This window comes from Rhinoraja longicauda, chromosome 5, assembly GCF_053455715.1.
Source record: "Rhinoraja longicauda isolate Sanriku21f chromosome 5, sRhiLon1.1, whole genome shotgun sequence".
Lineage (NCBI taxonomy): Eukaryota > Metazoa > Chordata > Chondrichthyes > Rajiformes > Arhynchobatidae > Rhinoraja > Rhinoraja longicauda.
The window spans coordinates 53,904,505-53,929,148 of NC_135957.1; the positions used below are offsets into that span (position 1 = coordinate 53,904,505).

The 24,644-nt window shown below is 40.4% G+C and overlaps 1 protein-coding gene across 1 annotated transcript in view; it reads left to right on the forward strand.

Annotated features, from left to right (window-relative positions):
• The first annotated feature begins 9,655 nt into the window (after positions 1 to 9,655).
• hddc2 (HD domain containing 2) overlaps positions 9,656 to 24,644 on the forward strand; it is a 33,875-nt gene continuing 18,886 nt past the window's right edge. The window contains exons 1-6 of the mRNA XM_078399582.1: positions 9,656 to 9,727; positions 12,178 to 12,299; positions 21,012 to 21,114; positions 21,916 to 21,984; positions 23,653 to 23,791; positions 24,287 to 24,431. Of these exons, the coding sequence (XP_078255708.1) occupies positions 9,656 to 9,727; positions 12,178 to 12,299; positions 21,012 to 21,114; positions 21,916 to 21,984; positions 23,653 to 23,791; positions 24,287 to 24,390 (609 nt within the window). The 3' untranslated portion in view covers positions 24,391 to 24,431. The remainder of the gene's footprint in view (positions 9,728 to 12,177; positions 12,300 to 21,011; positions 21,115 to 21,915; positions 21,985 to 23,652; positions 23,792 to 24,286; positions 24,432 to 24,644) is intronic.

Genomic DNA, 24,644 nt, shown 5'->3' on the forward strand with positions numbered 1-24,644 from the left:
TGAGGGAAAACTGGCAAGGAACATAAAAAGTGACTGCAAAAGCTTTTATAGATATGTCAAGAGAAAAAGATTAGTTAAGACAAATGTAGGTCCCTTGCAGTCGGGAACAGGTGAATTGATCATAGGGAACAAGGAGATGGCAGACCAATTGAACAAATACTTTGGTTCTGTCTTCACTAAGGAAGACATAAACCGTCTGCCGGAAATAGCGGGGGACCGGGGGTCTAATGAGATGGAGGAACTGAGGGAAATCCAGGTTAGTCGGGAAGTGGTGTTAGGTAAATTAAATGTATTAAAGGCAGATAAATCCCCAGGGCCAGACAGGCTGCATCCCAGAGTGCTTAAGGAAGTAGCCTCAGAAATAGTGGATGCATTAGTGATAATTTTTCAAAACTCCTTAGATTCTGGAGTAGTTCCTGAGGACTGGAGGGTAGCTAATGTAACCCCACTTTTTAAAAAGGGAGGGAGAGAGAAAACGGGGAATTATAGACCAGTTAGCCTAACATCGATAGTGGGGAAAATGCTAGAGTCAGTTATTAAAGATGTGATAGCATCACATTTGGAAAGTGGTGAAATCATCGGACAAAGTCAGCATGGATTTACAAAAGGCAAATCATGTCTGACGAATCTTATAGAATTTTTCGAGGATGTAACTAGTAGAGTGGATAAGGGAGAACCAGTCGATGTGTTATATCTGGACTTTCAGAAGGCCTTCGACAAGGTCCCACATAGGAGATTGGTGTACAAACTTAAAGCACACGGTATTGAGGGTTCAGTGTTGAGGTGGATAGAAAATTGGTTGGCGGACAGGAAGCAAAGAGTAGGAATAAACGGGTCCTTTTCGGAATGGCAGGCAGTGACTAGTGGGGTACCGCAAGGCTCAGTGCTGGGACCCCAGTTATTTACAGTGTATATTAATGATTTGGACGAGGGAATTGAATGCAACATCTCTAAGTTTGCGGATGACACGAAGCTGGGTGGCAGTGTTAGCTGCAAGGAGGATGCTAGGAGGCTGCAGAGTGACTTGGATAGATTTGGCGAGTGGGCAAATGCATGGCAGATGCAATATAATGTGGATAAATGTGAGGTTATCCACTTTGGCGGCAAGAACAGGAAAGCAGAGTATTACCTGAATGGTGAACGATTAGGAGAAGGGGAGATGCAACGTGACCTGGGTGTCATGGTGCACCAGTCATTGAAAGCAAGCGTGCAGGTGCAGCAGGCAGTGAAGAAAGCGAATGGTATGTTGGCATTCATAGCAAGAGGATTTGAGTTTAGGAGCAGGGAAGTTCTACTGCAGTTGTACAGGGCCTTGGTGAGACCGCACCTGGAGTATTGTGTGCAGTTTTGGGCTTCTAATCTGAGGAAAGACGTTCTTGCCTTAGAGGGAGTACAGAGAAGGTTCACTAGATTGATCCCTGGGATGGCGGGACTTTCATATGAAGAAAGACTGGATAGACTAGGCTTGTACTCGCTGGAATTTAGAAGACTGAGGGGGTATCTTATAGAAACATATAAAATTCTTAAGGTGTTGGAGAGGCTAGATGCGGGAAGATTGTTCCTGATGTTGGGGGAGTCCAGAACCAGGGGTCACAGCTTAAGGATAAGGGGGAAGTCTTTTAGGACCGAGATGAGAAAACATTTCTTCACACAGAGAGTGGTGAGTCTGTGGAATTCTCTGCCACAGAAGGTAGTTGAGGCCAGTTCATTGGCTATATTTAAGAGGGAGTTAGATGTGGCCCTTTTTGCTAAAGGGATCAGGGGGTATGGAGAGAAGGCAGGTACAGGTTACTGAGCTGGATGATCAGCCACGATCATATTGAATGGCGGTGCAGGCTCGAAGGGCCGAATGGCCTACTCCTGCACCTATTTTCTATGTTTCTATGTTTCCATGTTTCTTCCCTCTGTAGTTATCTGTATCTGTACTTTGTCAAGAGTGGTTTTATTGTCATATATGTCCCAGATAGAACAATGAAATTCTTACTTGCTGCAGCACAACAAGTCCGTAGCTGTAACACTATATTCTGCACTCTGTTTATTTTCTCTTCTGCACTACTTGATGTTCTTATGGACAGATGATGTACTAATGCACTCAAAACCAGGTTTATCATCTGGTTCTACCATCGGGCAGACGATACAAGGCCTTCTACGCCCGCACCTCCAGACCCAGGAACAGCTTCATCCCCAGGGCCATAGCTGCTATGAACCGGTCCTGCTGAGCCGGATGGTCACATCGCACAGTGAACCGGCACAGATCTACTTGCACTTTATTCTGTTTTAGAACTGTTCTAATTTGTTTCATTGGGTTGTTTAAATTAATACTGACTAGCTAATTAATTTATTGCAACGTATGGGAGGCGCATTCCCAATCTCGTTGTACCCCTGTACAATGACAATAAAGATATATTGTATTGTATTGTATCATGGTATACATGACAATAATACACCAATACCAATGTGTAATTATCTGATTTGAATGATGTTGGTTGAAGGGATAAATATTGGGCAGTGTGCCAAAAGGAATTACAGCACTCCCTCAGAACTGCACTAAAATGCTGTGATCACTGGAGTAGGAATTGAAACCATGACTTTCTGACGCACAGATGAGTGCTAACACAAAGTGGCAGCTGCTTTCTGAGAAGCAGAACCTTGTTCAGCTTTCCTACTGTTTGTGTGGAGGCATTGAAGTCACTTGTGCTTCCCCGCCTTTGGAGCAATTAGTGAACAAAGATTATACCTGGGACCGTTCCAATTGATGTGACTTAACATCTGCACTGCCTTTTGTGCAATTATCAGGAGAACCACTACAAATTATTTTTAAAGAACATCACTGTCAACACTGAATTTCTGTGCATCAATGGGGACTATCACTCGATTGTATTCCACAAGAAGTAAATAGGAACCTTACCTGAACCTCACTGCAGAAGAGAGTTCTGCTTTTAATGGTTAGAGTGACTTAAGAATATTGATAACCTTGGGATATGATTCTACCATGTTCTGAATTCTCCTCTAAAACCTCCTCCCGACCAAAAAAGACTGGCATGCAGCCCAGGTATTGCTGGCTGCATTATGATATTGTGGTCCCAGCACCAAGCTACCAGCACCCAACAACTATATTGTTGATTTGAAGTGACCTATAGGCCAATCTAGGCTGACCTGCTTCCTTGGGAATCACATTACCAGTGCTAATACCATCATTTAATTCCAGATTTACTACAATGTAAATTCATTGGCTAACAGGATGGAATTTGAATTTGCATCTCCAGATCTAAAATCCAGACTGCAAATATCAAATGTGGCAAGCAAAATGTTCATTTCCTCACATGACTAATTCACTTTGAAAGTGAAATTTGGCTTAAACACACAGTTGAACAGTATTTTTTCTGCCTTTTCTGGGTTTTAGTTTTAATAAAAGCTGGTACTTCTACCCCCGATTGCCACCCAATGACAACAATGTTACATATGTCTGATGTCTTTGCACATTGTAATATCCCATCAAGGAAGTGCACATTAGAAATATTGGAACAAAAGACGAAAACACCTTGACAAAGAGGTAGGTTTTAAGGAGTGTCTTAAAGCCATCACTGAAAGAAAGTGTTCCATGTTGATTGTACCTTTGGGATTGCCTTTCAGACATCATTTTCAGTATGTCCCAGACCATCTTTACAAACAGCACATTCCAGATCAGAAGAACTCTCCAAGTAAAAATGTTTTCCTAATATTGTTTCTGGTTGCGATGCCAATCACTTTAAATCTGTGCCATCGGTTACTGTCTCTACTCCCAATGGACACAGTTTTATCCTCATTTAAGACTCTTCAAACCCTTCATGAATTTGATTTAAAAATGAATAAATATCTCTTAATATTCATTTATCCAAAAGAAGCAATTACACCCTCTTTCGTCTCACCACAAAATAATAATCTTTCATTTCTAATACCAATAATTCTTAATGCATAATCTATAAGGCCTGACATCTTTCCAAAAATGTGGAGGCCAGAAATTAACATAATATTCCAGTTTTACAAAGGGTGACACAATCTCCTTGCTTTTCCTTGACTTGTGTTTTGTTTTTAAGCTAAGGATCCTTTTGCTTTTTTTTAACAACCGTCTTGGCTTCTCTTGCTGCATTCACCTCTATATTGTCAATACTAAATTAATCAAATATATCTACTCATATTAATATCTATTACATACAGTAATTGAGCTACTTCACTTGTGAGGTATTTCACATGTGCAGACATTTTCAGGCCCACATATAGAATAATTTGATCAAAATACCAATATATACCTGTAATAAACACAAAGATTGATATGCAATTATGGTTACAAACTCAATGCTAAAAGCCCAATTTAAATACACACACGAGGTTATAAACTTTAAACTAACATGTTTCAATATACAACAATGAAGTGTGGGTGTCATTTATTGCACATCTCTTGTTGTCCTCACACTAGTATAATTCCGCTGAGCAGCTTGCTAGGCCATTCTCTAGGGGATCAAAGAGTTAAACAAAATGGTGCAGGACAAACATCCTGTATTGACCTGACTGAGTGAGAATGGCAGATTTCCTTCCTGAAAATACGTTAGTGGCCTAGTTGGTTCTGTACAGGCGTCCAACAATTGAATAATATCTGCTTTTTGTTTACAGACCTCTTTAAAAACACTTCAAAATCTCAAACTGGTTTGGTAGGATTTGACCACAGGGTAATTAAGCCAGTAATTTAACCACAACACCACAGCACTCAGTACATAAACAATGTTTTTCGCTGTACTGCCATGAACATTATATTCTGAGCTGAACCCACTATAGTAAATCTAATTTACAGCCAACAACGCTCAAATTAGGCTAACTCATATTGCTACAAACTCACATCCTGGTGGTGCATACTACCACCTATTGTATCAATCATGCAACTTACCCAGTCTGCACCAATACCTTTTGATTCACATATCAAATAAATCAGAAGCATTGAAACATTCCCAATGTTTTCAATAGGAATTAATGCCAGTTTGATTCCTCACCATACTTTTGTTATTTTATGTAAATGAAGAATTTTTCAAGAATGTATTTACTGATCCAACAGAAATTTGTTAAACTATATTGCTAATAGATATTGTGCCAAGGTTAAAGTTTTGTAAGTTATTAATATGTTTGGTCTTGTCCACCTGGAATCCAAACGTGGACTGGGTGATCATTTTGCTGAACACCTTCACTCAATCTGCCCGGACCTACCTGATGTCCCGGCGGCTAAACACCTTAACTCTCCTTCCCATTCCCACACTGACCTTTCAGTCTGAGGCCTCCTCCATTGTCAGAGTGAGGCTAAACGCAAGTTGGAGAAACAGCATCACATTTTTCGCTTGGGCATTTTACAACCCAGTGGTATGAATATTGATTTCTCCTGCTCTCCCTCTCTCTCCATCCCTCCCCTACCCAGGTCGCACCAGCTTCTTGCTCTCACCCAACAAACAGCTAACAATGGCATGTTTCCTTTATCATCCTTACTTCTTTGCATATCTTTCATTATTGTTCTATATCTCTCTACATCATCGTCTATATCTCTCCTTTCCCTATCCCATGACTTTAGTCTGATGAAGGGTCTCGACACGAAACATCACTGCCTGTCCCGCTGAGTTACTCCAGCTTTTTGTGTCTTTCTTTGGTTTAAACCAGCATCTGCAGTTCCTTTCTATACAAGTATGTGTATATGTGTGTGTATATATATATATATATATATATATATATATATATACTCTATATGCTATATGTATATACTCTATATTATATATATAATATACTAGCCGGGCGTGGACCTGTTGGGTCCAAACCACTCCTGTGGGCCCGGGAACCCTCCATCCAAACCTCTCCTGCATACCTGGCAACCCTCCCCCAACTGATGACACTTACCCACTTCATTCCCCCTCAACCTCCCTTAAAACTCCCCCGGGGCTGGGGGCGGGCGAGGGGGGAGTGGTAACACCTCACATTTGTATTAGAATGACATCGTAAATCAACCTCGCATAGAGGTACGTTTTTGTCTTAATTATAACTATTGTCAATAAGAAATTTATTGTGGTTTGTAATCCAAGGTTTAATGTTTCCCATTAAACGTTATTCACTGGCTCTGCACTAAATGAATGCACGGAACAAATTACTGAAGCCGTTTCTCAACATCCCCCTCCCTGGAGACAGAACGAGATGCAATCAGGCTGGAAAAAAGTAGTCCAGATGATATGCTTGGCTACATTGAGGAAGTTCATCTGTTTCTGAAAATTATTGTGGCAGCTCAGCCAAATTGTGGCAAATCATTAAACCATTGCCAAATGAGAACACTTCAGATTTATCTATCACCATACCCATAAATTAATAAAAGATTCATCTTATTGAATCAGAGTCATTTGGTCAAAACATTATTCCCTGGTAGATGGTAAACTAGTTACTGAGAAATTAATGTCTTTAATTTTTCTCTGCTATTACTTTTGAGATTAATCAACTGAATTATTTGATTTGTTTAGTTTAGTTTAAAGATACAGCGTGGAAGCCGGCCCTTCAGCCCATTGAGTCCGTGCTGACTCGTGATCACCCATACACTACTTCTACCCTACACACTAGGGACAATTTACAGAGGCCAATTAACCTACAAACCTGCACAGCTTTCGGATGTGGGAGGACCTGTAGAAAGCCCACGGGGTCACAAGGAGATCTTACAACCTCCATACTGACGGCACCCGTAGTCAGGATCAAACCAAGGTCTCATAGAAACATAGAAACATAGAAAATAGGTGCAAGAGTAGGCCATTCGGCCCTTCGAGCCTGCACCACCATTCAATATGATCATGGCTGATCATCCAACTCAGTATCCTGTACCTGCCTTCTCTCCATACCCCCTGATCCCTTTAGCCACAAGGGTCTCTGGCGCTCTAAGGTAGCAATTCTACCTCTGCGCCATTGTGCCACCCTGCTTCATGGAAATAATTTTTTGGCTCAGTAAATAATAATAATAAACTAAATTAACTAAAACCTCAAAAAAATACTAAGACTTGCCTGGATTTTTGCCTGAAGCTATGACACTGGACAGCAGAGGCATATAGAGGGTATTTTGTGTCTATCTTGACCATCGGGTAGCACCGCGATGGCAGCCTCGCCTACAGTCTGTCTGTCCTTTTCGTCCTTTTATTGTTATTTTTGGTAAGTTTTAAAAGTCTGTGTTAATGTTCTCTGGTTTGTTTTATGTGGGGGGTGGGGGAGGGGGGAGGGGGAAACTTTTTTTCAACCTCTTACCTTGCCAGAGGTCCAATTGTTTTCTGGATCGTATCTCTGGTCGCTCTGCGGCCTAACATCACGGTGCTGGAGGCCTTGCCTAGGACTGACTTTGAGCCCCACCTCGGGGACATGGACTTACCATCAGAGCATGCGATCCCTTGCTTGGATCTTTGCTCCAATCGCGGCCTGCGGACTTTAACATCAAGCAGCTCGTAGTCTCAGGTTGAGACCGAAGTCGGGAGCTCCAAGCTGCACGAGGTTCAACTAGCCCCGACCCAGGGTAGATCGCCCAGCGCAGGGGAGCTGAGATCCCCTCCCACCCCTGACCGCTGGAGGACAAAGAAGGGAGAGATTGAACGTTTTTTTCGCCTTCCATCACAGTGGGGAATGCGGTGGATGTTCATGTTAAAATGTATTTTTGCCCTATTGCTTTATATTGTTATGACTGTATGACAAATGAAATACCTCGTATGTTGCAAAACATACTTGGCTAATAAAGTATGATTGTGAGTGTGATTGTGATCTTCGATTTAAACCAACATCTGCAGTTCCTTCCTGCACATAGTGTACCCAGGTTCCTGGTACGAAACAGCACTTAGAATTTGAACTTGAAAAACCTATTTCTTTAACCACTATTCGGTATGGGTTTATTATTTTCATATGTATTGAGATACAGTAGAAAAACTTTGTTTTGCGAACCATCCAGGCAGATCATATCGTACGTGAGCATAACAGGTAGTGTAGAATATAGTGTTACAGCTACAGGGTCAGTAATAAAACATGGTGGATTGGAAGATCAAGGATACATCTTTGGCATTTAAAGATCCAATCAATAGTCTGATAACAGCAAAGAAACTGTTCCTGAATCTGGAGGCACATGCTCTCGAACTGTTGGAGGGCGAGGTAGATCAGCCATGATTGAATGGTGATGGGCTGAATGGCCTAATTCTACTATCCCTTATGACCTTATGACTGAGCAGAGTCAGCTGCAGTATATAGGGACAAATCTCTTATCCATATCCATAAATCCCAAAATCAAATTTGGCAAATCCATCAAAGTTCTGTTAGGACTTGGCTAGGTTAGGTAAGAGGTTAACCAGTGGACATGAAAGCTTTCTATAAAATCACTCACAGGAGGTTATGAGTAAAATACTGAGATTGGGAATTCCCAGATAGCCAAAAGTGGGAACAAAATAATCTTTCTCAGGTTATCACATGAAGAGATAAGTTCATAAGAAATAGGAGCAGGATTTGGCCATTCGGCCAATTGAGTCTGTTCCGCCATTCGATCGTGGCTGATCTATATTCTCCTCTCAATCCTATTCTCCTGCTTTCTCTCCTTGACACCGTTACTAATCAAGAACCTGTTAATCTCTGTTTTAAAAATACCCAATGACTCGGCATCCACAGCCGTCTGTGGCAGTGTATTCCACTCACTGACTACCCTCCTCATCTCCATTCTAAAAGGTATGTCCTGTACCCGGTGAGCCTAGACTCCCCCTACTGGAAACAATAGACAATAGACAATAGGTGCAGGAGTAGGCCATTCAGCCCTTCGAGCCAGCACCGCCATTCAATGCGATCATGGCTGATCACTCTCAATCAGTATCCCGTTCCTGCCTTCTCCCCATACCCCCTCACTCCGCTATCCTTAAGAGCTCTATCCAGCTCTCTCTTGAAAGCATCCAACGAACTGGCCTCCTCTGAGGCAGAGAATTCCACCCCTTCACCACTCTCTGACTGAAAAGGTTCTTGGACATTCTCTCCACGTTCACTCTTTCTAGGCCTTTCATTATTCGGTAATGCAATATTCCAGGAATTGAAGCTTAGAATGTAGCTATTCACAATTTATATCAATGATTTGACTGAGGGAGGCCAAATGTAATATTTTCATGTATGGGGAACATCTGCTCATCCATTTTGATGCACAGGGCAAAAAGAATTAAAAAAAATTAATTGGTGACAAGTCAGAAACTGCTGATGTTCAAAGCGACCAAGGTCCAGGACTTTGTTCTCGAAATACAGTGAACTTGAGTTTGGAGCGAGGAGACAAATAATCATGTTCAGAGCTGGGAGATTGAGCGCAAGAAATTGTAAACAATCGTAACTGATTGAGAGGGAGATAACCTGTCCCCTTTTAGGTTTGGAATTTAATGTGCGAAATTATGTTCAGCGTTGATGTTGCGATGGCAGCAAATCTCCCATTGAAACACTGAACAGCTTTATGTTCTTTTGTATTTCCACATATGCATTGTTTCGCATATCTATGGAAATAGAAATAGCTCCAGACTTTTGACTCAAGACCTGCAGCGTGCATCGTTCTCACTCATTGATTCGGGACGAACCCTGCGGCACGCCGTGCTGTGACGCTAGTTCCGGGTCAGATGCGATGGCTGCGTGTGCGAGCTCTATGGATGCTGCTAAGTTGTTGCAGTTCATCAGGTTTATCGGGCAGCTGAAGGTGAGGGCTGGCTGATAATTCTCCATATACAGAAGATAGACACAAAATGCTGGAGTAACTCAGCGGGACAGGCAGCATATCTGGATAGAAGGAATGGGTGAGTCACCTATTCATTTTCTCCAGAGATGCTGCCTGTCCCGCTGAGTTACTCCAGCAATTAGTGTCTATCTTCAGTGTACTGCACATTCTGCATTGGCATCTGCACCTCACCCAGGTGCTCTGCGACACCCTGCCTGGAACACAGGCCATAGTTCCCATCCACGTGGGGCTCCAAAGTATTGTTTCCCGTCCACGTGGGGCTCTAAAGCATTGTTTCCCGTCCACGCGGGGTTCCAAAGCATTGTTTCCCGTCCACGCGGGGTTCTAAAGCATTGTTTCCCGTCCACGCGGGGTTCTAAAGCATTGTTTCCCATCCACGCGGGGTTCCAAAGTATTGTTTCTCATCCACGCGGGGTTCCAAAGTATTGTTTCCCGTCCACGCGGGGTTCTAAAGCATTGTTTCCCGTTCACGCGGGGTTTTAAAGCATTGTTTCCCGTCCACGCGGGGTTCCAAAGCATTGTTTCCCGTCCACGCGGGGTTCCATAGCGTTGTTTCCCGTCCACGCGGGGTTCCAAAGCATTGTTTCCCATCCATGCGGGGGTTCCAAGGCACCGCGCGCCACCCGCCGGCAGCCGCGCGGCAATACTCGGGGTCTCCTTTGCAAGTCTTTGGGTTGAATGTCCCCCCTGCAAAGAGTTACGCGTCGAAGGAGGAAGGGAAAGGGCGATTTGGCTTGGCCAATACGTTTCATACATATCCTCTGCATCAGTGACTATCGCCGTTTTTGCAAGTCTGTGCCCTGTTGGTAAAATTCCACGTTAATAAATTCACACGCTGTTCAATTCTTACAGGCGCATGTTTTACCACTAACACACATGTCCACTCTTTGTCCGCACATCGACACTGGAATCATTAGGTCCAAAGCACAGAAACGGGCCCTTCGTCCCACTATATCCATAACGATATATCCTATTTGCCTTGACGATTCAAGTGTTCGTTTACATACTTAACTGTCGTGGTTAATTATTTTTCTATTATTGTCACATGTAACAGATACAATGAAAGACGTTGTTTTCTACCTTTCTCTCGTACTTTAGAGATACAGCTTGGAAACTGGCCCCTCAGCCCACGGAAACAATGCTGACCAGTGATCACCCCTTACACTAACACTATCCCTACACACTGGGGACAATTTACAATTTTACCAATGCCATACAAACCTGTACGGCTTTGGACTGTGATCTTTTACCTCATCATAAAACTCAAATTAGTGACAGACTTTCCCCTCTCAAATCCATGCTGACTATCCTTGATCAATCCCTGCCTTTTCACTGACCTAATGCTCAACAGCCTGTAGACAGCTGTCTTACACCTGCTTCCCTCCTCAAATAAAGGAACATTAGTTATCCTGCACTCTTCTGGCACCTCATCCATGGCTAAGAAGATGGGAAAATGTCTGTCAGGGCCTCAGCTATATCCTCCCTCGCTTCCCAGAGCAACCTGGTATAGATCTCATCTGGCGCTGAGGAATTTACCAACCCTTGTGCAAACCGCAACATGTAGCACTTTCTCCTTCATACTCATCAGTTCCAGCTTAGCTATGTGTCCTTCCCTGAACTCACTATCTTCCATATCCTTCTCCTATGTGAATGTAGATGTGAAATAGTCAATTTGCATTTTGTCCGTATCGCCTGGGTCCACACACAGATTATATTCTGGTCCACTTTATGCCTGACTATCCTCTTGCTTCTGATGTACTTATGGATTCTGTTTAATCTTACTTGCCAGTTATTTTGTAAACCTTTTGCCCTCCTATGTTCTCTCAGACACACACTGTAATTTGTAATTGCAAGTGTACACGTTTGAATATATATTGAAAGGAATCTGAAAATATGCGATATCCAGTTGTCTATATGTGCAATACATTTCCTTTTTTTTCCTTATCAAATCTACACCATCCCTTGTCATCCAAGCTTGCCATCTTTGCTATTCACCCTCATCTGAATATGGTGGTTTTGAACTCTTACTAACTATTCTTTAAAAGACTCACATGTGTTACCTGTCATTTTACCCTTGAGCATTTGCTTCCAAATTACTTCCTCCACGTCCTCTCTTATGCTGCTACACAATTGAAATAGGAATTTAGACTTTTTTAAGTGATGAGACGAGGGCAATGCTGTCCCTCAGAAATCTATAGCATACGAAAGTGATGTGGACACCACAATCCCAGAGTATCCACAGCTCACTGGCTGAATTTATGTTGGGTGAAGAGGAAATCCCTGTGGAGGCTGTTACTTTGTCCACAGAATCTAGATATCACCAGCATTTTGAGTAAATATAGATGCCACTGAACAGATTGAATACATTGAAATTAATCTGAAAATGTGAATAAATCTGTTTGTTTCTATAGAGAGTACCCCGAACAGGTTGGGTATATAAAAATGTGAAAAAGCCAGAGAGTGTGTCAGACCATATGTACCGGATGGCTATTATGGCATTCTTAATTGAAGATCAAAAACTCAGCAAAGAAAGGTATAGTACCTCAAATGAGCTTTTTGAAGCATGTTTATTTAAAGTATAATACTGTAATTGGAATTGGTACATATTTGGTACGATTGGTCTGTTTGGAAATGAATCCGCTGGATTTGTTTGAAGCAATGATACTCTGCTGTGAAACTATCTTATGATTGTTCTGTTTCACTAATTTATTTTATAATTCTGTTTAGTACACTAAATCTTTGGAAAAGTAATTTTATATTGAAGACTCTTGAATTATGTTCTCTTCACGAGGCTTTGTTTATTTGAACAGCAAAGATTTAACAGACATTTTATTTTATTCCGGTAGGTTCTAAGAAATTTAAGGATAGCATCAAATTGAATGATTAAAAATTATTATAGAGGAAGACAATAGAATACGAGTGTATACTAGAAAATAACAAAGGCAATGAGAACCTCAAGAGATTTAAAAAAGCAGTAGTTAAATCAATGGGTGGCACAGCTTGTCGAGCTGCTACTTCACAGCGCTAGAGATCTGGGTTTGATCCTGAACCTGGGTGCCATCTGTATGATGTTTGCATGCTCTCCCTGTGCCCTCGTGGGTTTCCTCTGGGTGTTCTGGTTACCTTCACATCCCAAAGACCGTTTGTTTTGTAGGTTAATTGGCCTCGGTAAAATTGTTCTTAATGTGTAGGGGATGAAAAGTGGGATAACATAGAACTGGTTTGAATTAGTGATGGATGGTCAGCATGGCCTCACTGTGTTGAAGGGACCTTTTCCATGCTGTATTTTTGAACTAAATGTTAGACCATTTGAGAATCAAACTGAAGAATTAAGAATGGGAAATAGAGAAATGACAAGAGGTACATTTTTTTAAAATGGTCTTCACGGTTAAAGATATTAAAAATATTCCAAGACTAAATGGCGACCATGGGGGGTTCAAGAGTGGGAGAATATAAAAGTCACTACAATAAGGCTGGGAGGCATGCTAATGGAGCTATAGATGGACATATCTCTGGGTCATAAGGACATATAATATGGAAACAGGCCCTTTAGTCCAACCTGTCCGTGCTGGCTAAGATACCCATCTAAGCTAATCTCATTTGCCTGTGTTTGATCCAAATCCCTCTAAACCTTTCCTATCTATGTACCTCTTCAAATGACTTTTAAATGTTATTGTATCAGCCTCCATCACTTCCTCTGTCAGCTCTTTTTATATACATGAGGAATACAGCTTGAGGGGTCCATAGTGCAGGGTAGAATGTGAGGGCTCCAAGCTGAGGGGGTCAATCATGAAGTTTAAAGTCATTCATACAGCACAGAAACAAGCCCTTCAGCCCAACTCGTCCATGTCGACTAAGATGCATATCTAAGCTGCGTTCATTTGCCCATATTTGGTCCTTATTCATCTTCCATGTACCTGTACAAATGTCTTTTAAATGTTGTTATTGTACCTGCCTCCACCACTTCTTCTGGCAGCTCAGTAACTTGTGGCGTGCTTGTGGATCTCAACTATTAATCTATGTTAATGACTTGTATGAGGGAAACATGTATACCAAAGCCAAATTTGCTTATGGTACACTAGCCAATGGTATTACACAGGTGTGTTAGCAAGGACAAGAAGCCTGTAAATGAATGTACATATGTGCAGCGTGGGCAAAATGGAGTATAATATGGGAAAATGTGAGGTCATCATTGGACGGAAGGATGAAAAAAGCAAATTATTATTTAAATAGAGAGAGACTATAAAATGTTGCAATCCAAAGAGATCTGGGGACCTTAGTACATAAAACAAGGCGTTAGCATGCAGGTGCAGCAATTACGATGGTATATCTGGGCGAGTACTAAAGTCTTGTGCTACTCAGCTTGCTCCAGTGCTCACCACAATATTCAACCTCTCCTTGGCAAAGTCCGTGGTCCCTGCATGCTTCAAAAGATCCATCATTGTACCGGTGCCAAAGAATGCCTCTCCAGCGTGTTTAAATGACTACCGACCGGTGGCCCTCACCTCGGTTGTCATGAAATGCTTGGAGAGGCTAGTCAAGAAGCACATCTGCGCCCTCCTTCCTCGCAACATGGACCCACTACAGTTCGCATACCGTCCGAACAGGTCCACGGATGATGCGGTCTCCCAGGTTCTACACACCGCTCTCTCTCATCTGGACAGCCAGGGGGGCTATGTGAGGATGCTGTTCATTGACTTTAGTTCAGCATTCAACACAATAGTCCCCAGCAGACTGGTTGAGAAGCTGCTGGAACTGGGGCTTAGCACCCCTCTGTGTGCCTGGGTCCTGGACTTTCTCACTGCCAGGCCCCAAGTGGTCAGGATGGGGGAACACACATCTAGCTCCCTCACCCTGAACATAGGATCCCCCCAGGGCTGCGTCCTTAGCCCCCTACTGTACTCCATGTACACACATGACTGTAGGGCCAGGTTCAGCTCAAACTCCATCATCAAGTTTGCTGATGACACTGTGGTGGTGGGCCGGATCTCCAACAACGATGAGAAGGCCTACCGGGAGGAGGTGGCTGATCTGGCACTCTGGTGTCAGGACAATAGCCTCCTCTTGAATGTCACTAAAACAAAGGAGCTGATTGTGGACTTCAGAAGGGCTAAACATCCAAGGACGTACACGCCACTGGAGATAAATGGGTCTATTGTGGATAGGGTGAGCAGTTTCAAATACTTGGGAGTCCGCATCGCAGAGGATCTGACGTGGGCAACGCACATTGCCGCACTGGTGGGTAAGGCTAAGCAGCGCCTTTACCACCTTAGACAACTGAGGAAATTCAGAGTGTCGCTGAGGATCCTTCATTGCTTCTACTCTGGGGCTGTAGAGAGCATCCTGTCCGGCAACATTACAGTCTGGTTTGGGAACAGCTCTGCCCAGGACAGGATGGCCCTGCACCATGGGAACTACACTCGTCCCCCTGCAGGACCTATACATCAGGAGGTGCAGATCCAGAGCAAGCAAGATCATGAGGGACCCCTGCCACCCCAGTAACGGACTGTTCCAGATGCTACGGTCAGGCAAACGCCTCCGCTGTCACGCTGTGAAAACGGAGAGGATGAGACGGAGCTTCTTCCCACAGGCCATCAGGACTGTCAACTTTGATAACCCCAGAGACTAAATTTTTGTCGACACTTTTTGTGCTATGTTTAGTAACTTATTAACTTTATTTATATGCTGTAACTGTAATTATTTTTGTGCACAACCCGCAGGCATTGCCACTTTTTTTATTTTTTTATTTTTTTTTATTTTAATATTTTATTTTTGAAAAGCATATGTACAAATCGAAATAAGAAAAAACACATTTGTTACAAAGTTCTTACATAGCTTCCATTTTTAAATTTTTGAAGAGAGAAAGTAAAAATAAAAATATAAAACTATAAACTTGGGGAGAGAGAGTAAGAGGGTTAAAAAAAAAAAAAAATTTTTTAAAAAGGATCTAACAATAAAAATTAACGGGAGTAGATCCGGGAGACAAAAACCACAGCTGTACATCCAACCCCCAACTCAAGTTTCAACTTTTTATTTAAATTTTTTTTTATTTTAGTCCTGTGCCAAACCCATTTACTTTTCTAAAAATTCAATAAATGGAGACCATATTTTTAAAAATAACTCAGGTTTGTCGATTAAGGCAAACCTTATTTTTTCCAAATGCAGGGTCTCTGTCATTTCCATAGTCCACATTTTAATTGTGGGGGTTATTGGTTTTTTCCAAAATTTAAGTATTAGTTTTTTCGCAGTTATTAGACTGTAATCAAGAAAATGTACCTGACTTACTGTAAAATTTGTAGTATGTTCTGATAATCCTAATATAATTAATTTTGGGTCCATATCTAATTTTTTATTAATAACTTTAGAAACTATTTTAAAAATCTCCAACCAGAAGTTTTGCATTTTTATACAAGTTACGAAAATATGAGTTAAATTAGCTTCTTGAAATTGACATTTATCACAAATAGGAGAGATACTAGGAAAAATCCTATTTAATTTCGTCTTCGAATAATGTAATCTATGTATTATTTTAAATTGTATTAAGGAATGTCTAGTATTCAATGAACAGTGATGTATATGTTGTAAACTTTCATCCCATATATCTTGCATTATAAATTGATTCAATTCGTCCTCCCATGCTCGTCTATAAGATTCTGATGACGGAATGTCAATGTCAAGGAGAATATTGTAAATAAAAGATATTAATTTATTTGAGTTATAATGTCGATTCAGGCATACATCAAGTGTTTCTGGACCTCTAAACTTATATTCTTGCATGTGTGATTTTACATAATCTCTAAGTTGTAAATATCTAAAATAATTATTAACATGTAATCCGTACTTCTGCTGTAACTCCTGAAACGAAAGAAAAGTTCCCTTATGATAAAGATCTCCCACCCTTTTGATTCCATAACTTTTCCATTGAGCAAAGCCTCTATCTAAGACAGACGGTTTAAAAGAGGGATTATTCGCAATAGGAAGGAAAACAGATAATTTACTCAATTTTAACGTAAGCTTTAATTGTTTCCAGGTACGGATAACACTATGTATAATGGGATTACCTCCATATGTTTTTTTATTTAAATTTATTGGAGCTAAGAGGATCGCACCAATATCGAATGGTAAACAATCCTCTTTCTCCATCTTTAACCAATCCGGTTGTTGATCAAAATCATCCAACCAGCAGGTTATATTTTTAATATTAACCGCCCAATAATAAAATAAAAAGTTAGGTAAAGCAATTCCTCCATTAATTTTAGACTTACATAAGTGTCTTTTATTTATTCTATGAGTCTTGTAGTCCCAAATAAAATTAGTAACAATTGAATCAATTTTAAAAAAAAACTTTTTTGGAAGGTAGATCGGAATTGCTTGAAATAAGTATAGTAGCTGTGGAAGAAAGATCATCTTTATAGCATTACTACGACCAACTAATGATATAGGAAGTGTTTTCCAAAATTGGATATTTCTGTGTAATTTAGCAAGTAAAGGAGGAAAATTTGATTTAAATAAAGAAGTATATTTCCTAGTCACGTAAATTCCAAGATATTTAAACTTTTCATAGGCAATTTTGAAAGGAAATTGTTGAAGTATGGCCGGATTATGCTCCATTATTGGCATAATTTCACTTTTATACCAGTTAATTCTATAACCTGAAAATGAACCAAATTGAGTTATGAGATTTAATAAATTCGGAATGCTAATTTCTGGCTTTGTAATATATATTAATACATCATCCGCATATAAAGAAATTTTATTGGTTGTATGTTTAGTGTTGTAGCCATAAATATCTGAATTTGATCTAATACTCTCAGCATTGCCACTTTCATTTCACTGCACATCGAGTATGTGTATGTGACAAATAAATTTGACTTGACTTACTTAAGAAGGTTCATGGTATTTGCAGGAAGTGAACTACAAAGATTAGGGCCAGGTCTCAAATGATGAGCAGGCAGAGAGAGTTTAATGAACATGCTGAAAATGATGGGCTGAAGTGTGTTTATTTCAATGAAAGGAGTATTATGGAGGTAAAACAGATGAACTTGGAGCCTGGACCAGTGCTCGGAACTATGTTGTTGTGGTCATTATGTTGTTTTGTTACAACTATGTTGTGCGAGAGGGATAGGACTAACAGTTGAGTGTTCTAGGTTTTGATGCTTCAGATGTGATAGAAAGGGAGGGAAAAGAGATGGAGGAGTTGCATTACTAATCAGGGTGACTGTCACAGTGGCATTCAGAGCGGACATACTGGAGAGTTCATTTACTGAGGCAACATGGGTGAAATTCAAAAATAAGAAAGGTGCAATCATTCTAATTGGATTAAACTATAGACCTCTTAATAGTCATCAGGAGATACAAGAACAGCTATGTGGACAGATTACGGTAAGATTAAAACGGGTCTGATGTGAGTGATTTTAACTTCCCCAATATTTAATGGGATCTTCGTTGGTGCAAAAGACTTAGATGGGACATGCTTTGAGAGTAAATTGGGAGCAGCCTTTTTTTGGGTAAATCCACATCAGACATGTGGAAGTTATTTAAAGACTGGTTAATTAGAGTTCAGGACCAGCATTTTCCAGTGAGGAAGAGAGATGAGATGGCAAGGTGGGGAGACCTTGGATGACCAGCGAAATAGTAAATTTGCTCAAAAAGAAAAAAAAACATGAAGGAATATGAAGCAAGCAGGAGAGAGCTCAAGCAGGGAATTAGAAGGGCAAAAAGGTGCCATGAAATGTCATATGCAAGTAGGATTAAAGAAATCCCCAAGGCTTTCTATAACATACATTAGAAACAAGTGGATAACTAGCGAGAAGGCTGATATGTGTGCTTTGAGTCAGAGGATGTAGGCAAAGTACTAAATTAGTATTTTCCATCTGTATTCACCAAGGAGAAGGATAGGGAAGATAATGAGATCAGTGGGATATATTAATGTGCTAGGGCAGTTTAAGATCAAGATAGGGCTCTTGAAGTATTAAGGTGGATAAATCCCTAGGTTATTGAGAGAGGCAAGAATGGAAGTAGAGATATTCCAGGAAATGATAGACCAGTGAGCTTTACATTAGTGGTAGGAAAGCTATAGGAGAGGATTCTTCGGGATAGGATTTACTTGCATTTGGAAGGTAATGGGTTAATTAGGGGCAGACAGCATGGTTTTGCCCCAGGCAGGTCATGTCTTACTAACTTGATTTAGTTTTTGTTTGAGGAGCTGATGAAGGTGATTGATGAGGGTAGGGCAGTAGAGGTTGTCTACATCAAACTTAATGGATGGAGGTCTGTAGCCGGTGGTATTCTGCAGTGAGCTGTGCTGGGACCTCAGTTGCTTGTGATGTATATAAATTATGTAAACGTAGATGTGTTTTAGTAAGCTTGCAGATTACACCAAAATTGAGGAGTTGCAGATATTGCGAAAGGTTGTCAAAGAATCTTCTGGAATTTTTTGAGGCTGTAACAAGTAGAATGGATAAGGGAGAGCCAGTGGATGTGGTGTATCTGAACTTTCAAAAAGCCTTTGACAAGGTCCCACACAAGAGATTAGTGTGCAAAATTAGAGCACTTGGTATTGGGTGTAGGGTATTGACATGGATAGAGAACTGGTTAGCGGGCAGGAAGCAAAGGGTAGGAATTAACGGGTCCTTTTCAGAATGGCAGACAGTGACTAGTGGGGTGCTGCAAGGCTCAGTGCTGGGACCCCAGTTATTTACAATATATATTAACGATTTAGACGAGGGAATTAAAGGTGACATCTCCATGTTTGCGGATGACACAAAGCTGGGTGGCAGTGTGAGCTGCGAGGAGGATGCTATGAGGCTGCAGGGTGACTTGGATAGGTTGGGTGAGTGGGCAGATGCATGGCAGATGTAGTAAAATATGGATAAATGTGAGGTTATGTATTCACTGGAATTTAGAAGGATGAGAGTAGGTCTCATAGAAACATATAAAATTCTTAAAGAATTGGACAGGCTAGATGCAAAAAAAATTCCCCCGATGTTGGGGGGAGTCCAGAACCAGGGGGTCACAGGTTAAGAATAATGGGTAGGCCATTTAGGACTTAGATGAGGAAAAACTTTTTCACCCAGAGTTGTGAATCTGGAATTCTCTGCCACAGAAGATAGTGGAGGCCAAATCACTGGATGTTTTCAAGAAGGAGTTAGATTTGACTCTTAGGGCTAAAGGAATCAAGGGATATGGGGAAAAAGCAGGAACAGGGTACTGATTTTAAATGATCAACCATGATCATATTGAATGGCGGTGCTAGCTGCCATTTTTTATGTTTCTAATACATTAGGATATAGATTAACTACAGAAATTAGCAAAGAAATGGCAGGTGGTGATTAAGCTGAGCAAATGTGAGGTATTGCAAATAAGTAGGTTGAATGTAAGGGATATGTACACCGTTAATGGCAAAAGCCTTCACAGCATTGATGTACAGAGATGATATTGGGGTCAAAGTCCATAGCTTGCTGAAAGTGGCAATACAAGTAGATAGTGTTAAAGAGGATATATGGTATGCTTGCCTTCATCAGTCAGGTCTTTGAATATAAAAATCGGGAAATTATGTTGCAAATTTTAAAGGCACATTTGGAGTTTGTGTACAGTTCTGGTTGCCTAATTTCAGGGAAGGATATGAAGGCTTTGGAAAGGAGCCAGATGTGGTTAGCAGGGTGCTGCCTGGATTAGACGGTATTAGCTTGGAGAGGTTGGACAAACTTGAATTGTTTTCTCTGGAGCATCAGAGGTTGAGGGGTGACCTCGTAGATATATAAATTTATGAGGCATTCATAAGGTGGTCAGTACTTTTTTCCTGAGGAGTACATTTCAAAGACTAGAGGGCGTCTCTTTAAAGTTAGAGGGGGGAAGGTTTAAAAGAAATGGGAAGGGCAAGGTTTTTATTTACACAGACCTTGCTAGGAATCTGCTGCCAGGAGTGGTGATGGAGGCAGATAGTGGTGGTGGCATTTAAGAGGCTTTTAGATGAGCATACAGATATTCAGTGAAGCATTAAGGTGGATATTGGTCATGTGCATATAGAGGTGATTGTGTTTAGCACAAACATTTTGTCCAAAGGGCCTGTCCTTGAGCAGTACTGCTCCATGTTCTACTTTCTGTGGTATAGGAGAGAATGGGAAGGTGGCATTGAGATCAGGATTGGATCAGCCAAGATAGCATTGAATGGTGGGATGATCTTAAGGGGCCAACTGCTGCCTTCAGCTTTTTTTTCTTACATTTTGCATCCATTTCTTTGCAGATGCATCAAATTAGCCCTGGTTCATGACATGGCAGAGTGCATTGTGGGGGATATAGCACCAAAAGACAACATTAGTAAAGAGGAAAAACATAGAAGAGAAGAAGTAGGTTCCAACAGAGTCTTCCCTGGTTGAAATTCCCAAGTGGGTGCTTCCGAATATTACTCATTTTCGGGTTCATGTTTTGAATGCAATTAAAAAAAATATATCAACAGAGCAGCCACAAATGTTGGAACAACTTTCAAAACCTAGCCAGAAATGATCCCATGTTTTTTTCTGCTCTTCTCTCTGAATAGAGTGGTCTATTGGAGCCATTGTGAAACCTATTAGAAAAGAATTAATTCTATTGGGATGATCAAAAAGGGAGCTCTGTTCATGAAACACTTGGATTTCATTGATACCGTTGAAAGAACATGGAAGATTATTATGTGCATTTTTGCCCTCGAGTGCAGTTTTGCTGCTGCATACATTGTATATAAATTTTTAAAGAGATCATTTAATTTATAAAGGGAAAATATAAATAGTCATAATTTTGTAACAAAGTTTGAAAACTGAAAGGTAAAGCACAGAATACTGAAAGGGAGTGATTGACCACCCTTATGGAAAACTGAGCTCAAAAGGTATTCGGGAAAAGGCAATGGGGACAATAAGAGAGCAAAGTAATGTCTCCATATTGGAGTATAAACATCATTAGATTTGCAGAAGCACACCAGGTGTGAAAATGAGGAAAACAGTAATGCGTTAACATGGAAAAAGTGTCAGCAGTATTCTGAGCCTGCCATTTCCAGAGGGAAATGCTTTAACCATGTGCTTACTCTGTAGTGCACTTTGAAAGCTGCTGTATATAAATTATTGTTTCTTTTAGATTATATGCATTGATGCAGAACTGTTCACATTTTCCCTTAGGAGGCTATGAAATATTTAACAGGACTCTTAAGCAACGAGGTGGGAAAAGAGATTCTGGAACTTTGGCAGGTGAGCTGCAGGTTGAATTATTTCTGTTTTTGATTTTGTAAATGTCCAGCACAATGAGATAATCCCCCCCCCCCCCCCCCGTGCACCATCATTTTGTGAAAATGCAGGTTTTCTCAAGAGTCAAATTGTAAACGTTGTGCATTATTACTTTCATTATCAAGTTACGTTTAAAAATAACATACTGCAGAAAGCATAGACCTTTTTCAAAGATGCTTATAAAAAGCAATAACTATAATCCTTCATTGAACTACACAATTCTGGATATTGCAAAGAAGGCCTCAGGACTGCAATGAGTTACTGACACAAGGGCAGTAGGTGTATTAAAATTGGTGGCATGGAACAAAGTTGTGTCAAGAGACAAGAATTTATCTCTCATTCTTGCAGTTTATAAATCCCGATGGGAGGGTTCACTAATGAGGGACTGTAATTTTTTAAAAATAAGGAAATTGATTCTTTGGTCTACATCATTATGTAGAAAAAAACAAACTGACCAGACTGTTGTACGTCTGCATATTTATAATAGGCAGTCCTTTTGTACCATCTCCTATTTTAGATTTCTGTCAGTTTTGAGATTTGTGTGATGTATATTGCTTGGATTCAGTATCATTAGCCTCATTCATAAATAGATCATACGTTTTCTACAAACCTTTGTGTGCTCTAAGTTTGGTGGGTTGGGGCTAGATCACTCCATTCAGCTTTGAGGATGTTTCATTTGGTGGGGAAATCTCAAAATGGGGCAAAGAGCTTGAGTCTGTTGTGATCTTATTTAATGGTGGAGTAGAATTTGTGTGGCTTACACCTACAATTTCTTCCATTCTACGTATTCCCCTTGTCTGTGCAAATGTAAGAAATTCTGGCATATGTAGAAAACACAAGGCCTAGAAAAAGGTCACACAAGGTTCACATTTTGTCTGATGTTCTTGGCTGCCAGGGCTGAACATAGTGGAATTGAAGGTGTGAGATGAAAGCACTAAAGAATTGATCATCATCTTCACTGCCATATGCAAGAGTGCTTTGACTGTTTGATTAACAGAGGTAACAATAGATTATTAAAGGCAAGATTGACATGCTGTTGAAGTTTGTGATTATGCTTGGGTTCTTAACAGTTGAAGGAAGGTTAAAGATGGAAATATTTGTTTTATAAGTGGATTGAATGATCTCAGCTGCCTTGAAGAAAAATGTTGGACTAAATGTTGTGTTGTCAGGAAAGAGTGTTTGAATAGAAGGGAAGTTGAGGGTTTGGAAATAGGGTTATTCTATGGAAATAAATTATTTTTGAGAAATTCAGGTGAGAGTTTAGGGATGGATTATTGAGAAGCTTAGAAATGTGCAAATGGTTTTGACTTAACACCGTGAGCAATTCTTGAACCCTTCTGGAAGATGGAGCAAAAGGTTTTAGAGGATGGATTAACGCCCAGAGAAAGCCATTCGAATGATTGTGACTTGCAGTAGGTTTGGGCTGACAGTGAAGTTTGCAGAACAGAACTGCCAAATATGATGAAAGCTAAGTAGTTCAATTGTACATCATAGTTGCAGCCTCTAGCTTTAATGGTGTGCACAGAGCAGGTGTAACAGGACTGCAGATAATTTAATTCATGCATTGTTTTCGGTTTTTTTAATAGCAAAAGAAAATAGTGAAAAGTATATATTTGAATTATCTTTTTACAGGAATATGAAAACCAATCAAGTAATGAAGCCAAATATGTGAAAGATCTAGATCGACTTGAAATGATTGTACAAGCTTTTGAATATGAAGAGATGGAAGAAAAGCCTGGCCACTTACAGGAATTTTATGATTCAACAAAAGGTTAATTTTGTTGTATTTTTAACAAAAGGCATTTAGTAACATTAGAAATAAGAGTACGGCATTCGTTCCCGAGCTTGGTTGGTTGATTAGATCATTGCCTTCAACTCCACCTGGTCATCTTAAATAGGTATCATCTTGAGATTGCCCAACTTGTTCAAGATTCTTCCAATCACTACCTTTACTTGGCATGCAATCTTTAATGCTGGCAAATGTTTTTTGAGTGAAACATTAATTTTCAATTCTTTTCACAAATGTTCTTGACCTGCAGTATTTCCAGCATTTTGTGCTGGGTGGCATAGATGTTGGTAAATTGCTGGTCCTCCTCCAAAGCATTTTCTAATTAAGGTTACAGCGAAAAGCTTATCTTTACTCATTGGTACATTGTTTAAAACGGCACTGGAGGAAAGTTTAAGTTAGTTGATTAGTGATCCTTACGAAGTGAAAGTTTAATTTCATAGAGTTTTAATCTGATATTTTCCTGATTTTGATTTACAGGAAAATTTAATCATCCTGAAATCCTTCAGCTAGTGGCGACACTGAACAAAGAAAGAGATTTTGGGAAGAAAAAAGCCTGCGACAAAGATGTCTCAGGGGAATGACCTACCTAGCTCAAAAATCTCAGACTTCATTCAGTACTCAGGTTAATGTTTTTATAATTTTATCGTTTAAAGTATGTGTTTCAACAACAAAAATCAAATGATGGTGGGAGAAGGCACCAACTTCGTTTCCTCCTGTCGTCCTAACAGAACTGGAGGAATTTTGGAATAATTTAAGTGCAGTTTAATATTTTGATAGTATATTTAGAAATAGTGGTACTAGCTGTAAAGTAATGAAGACAATTTCTGCAATGAAT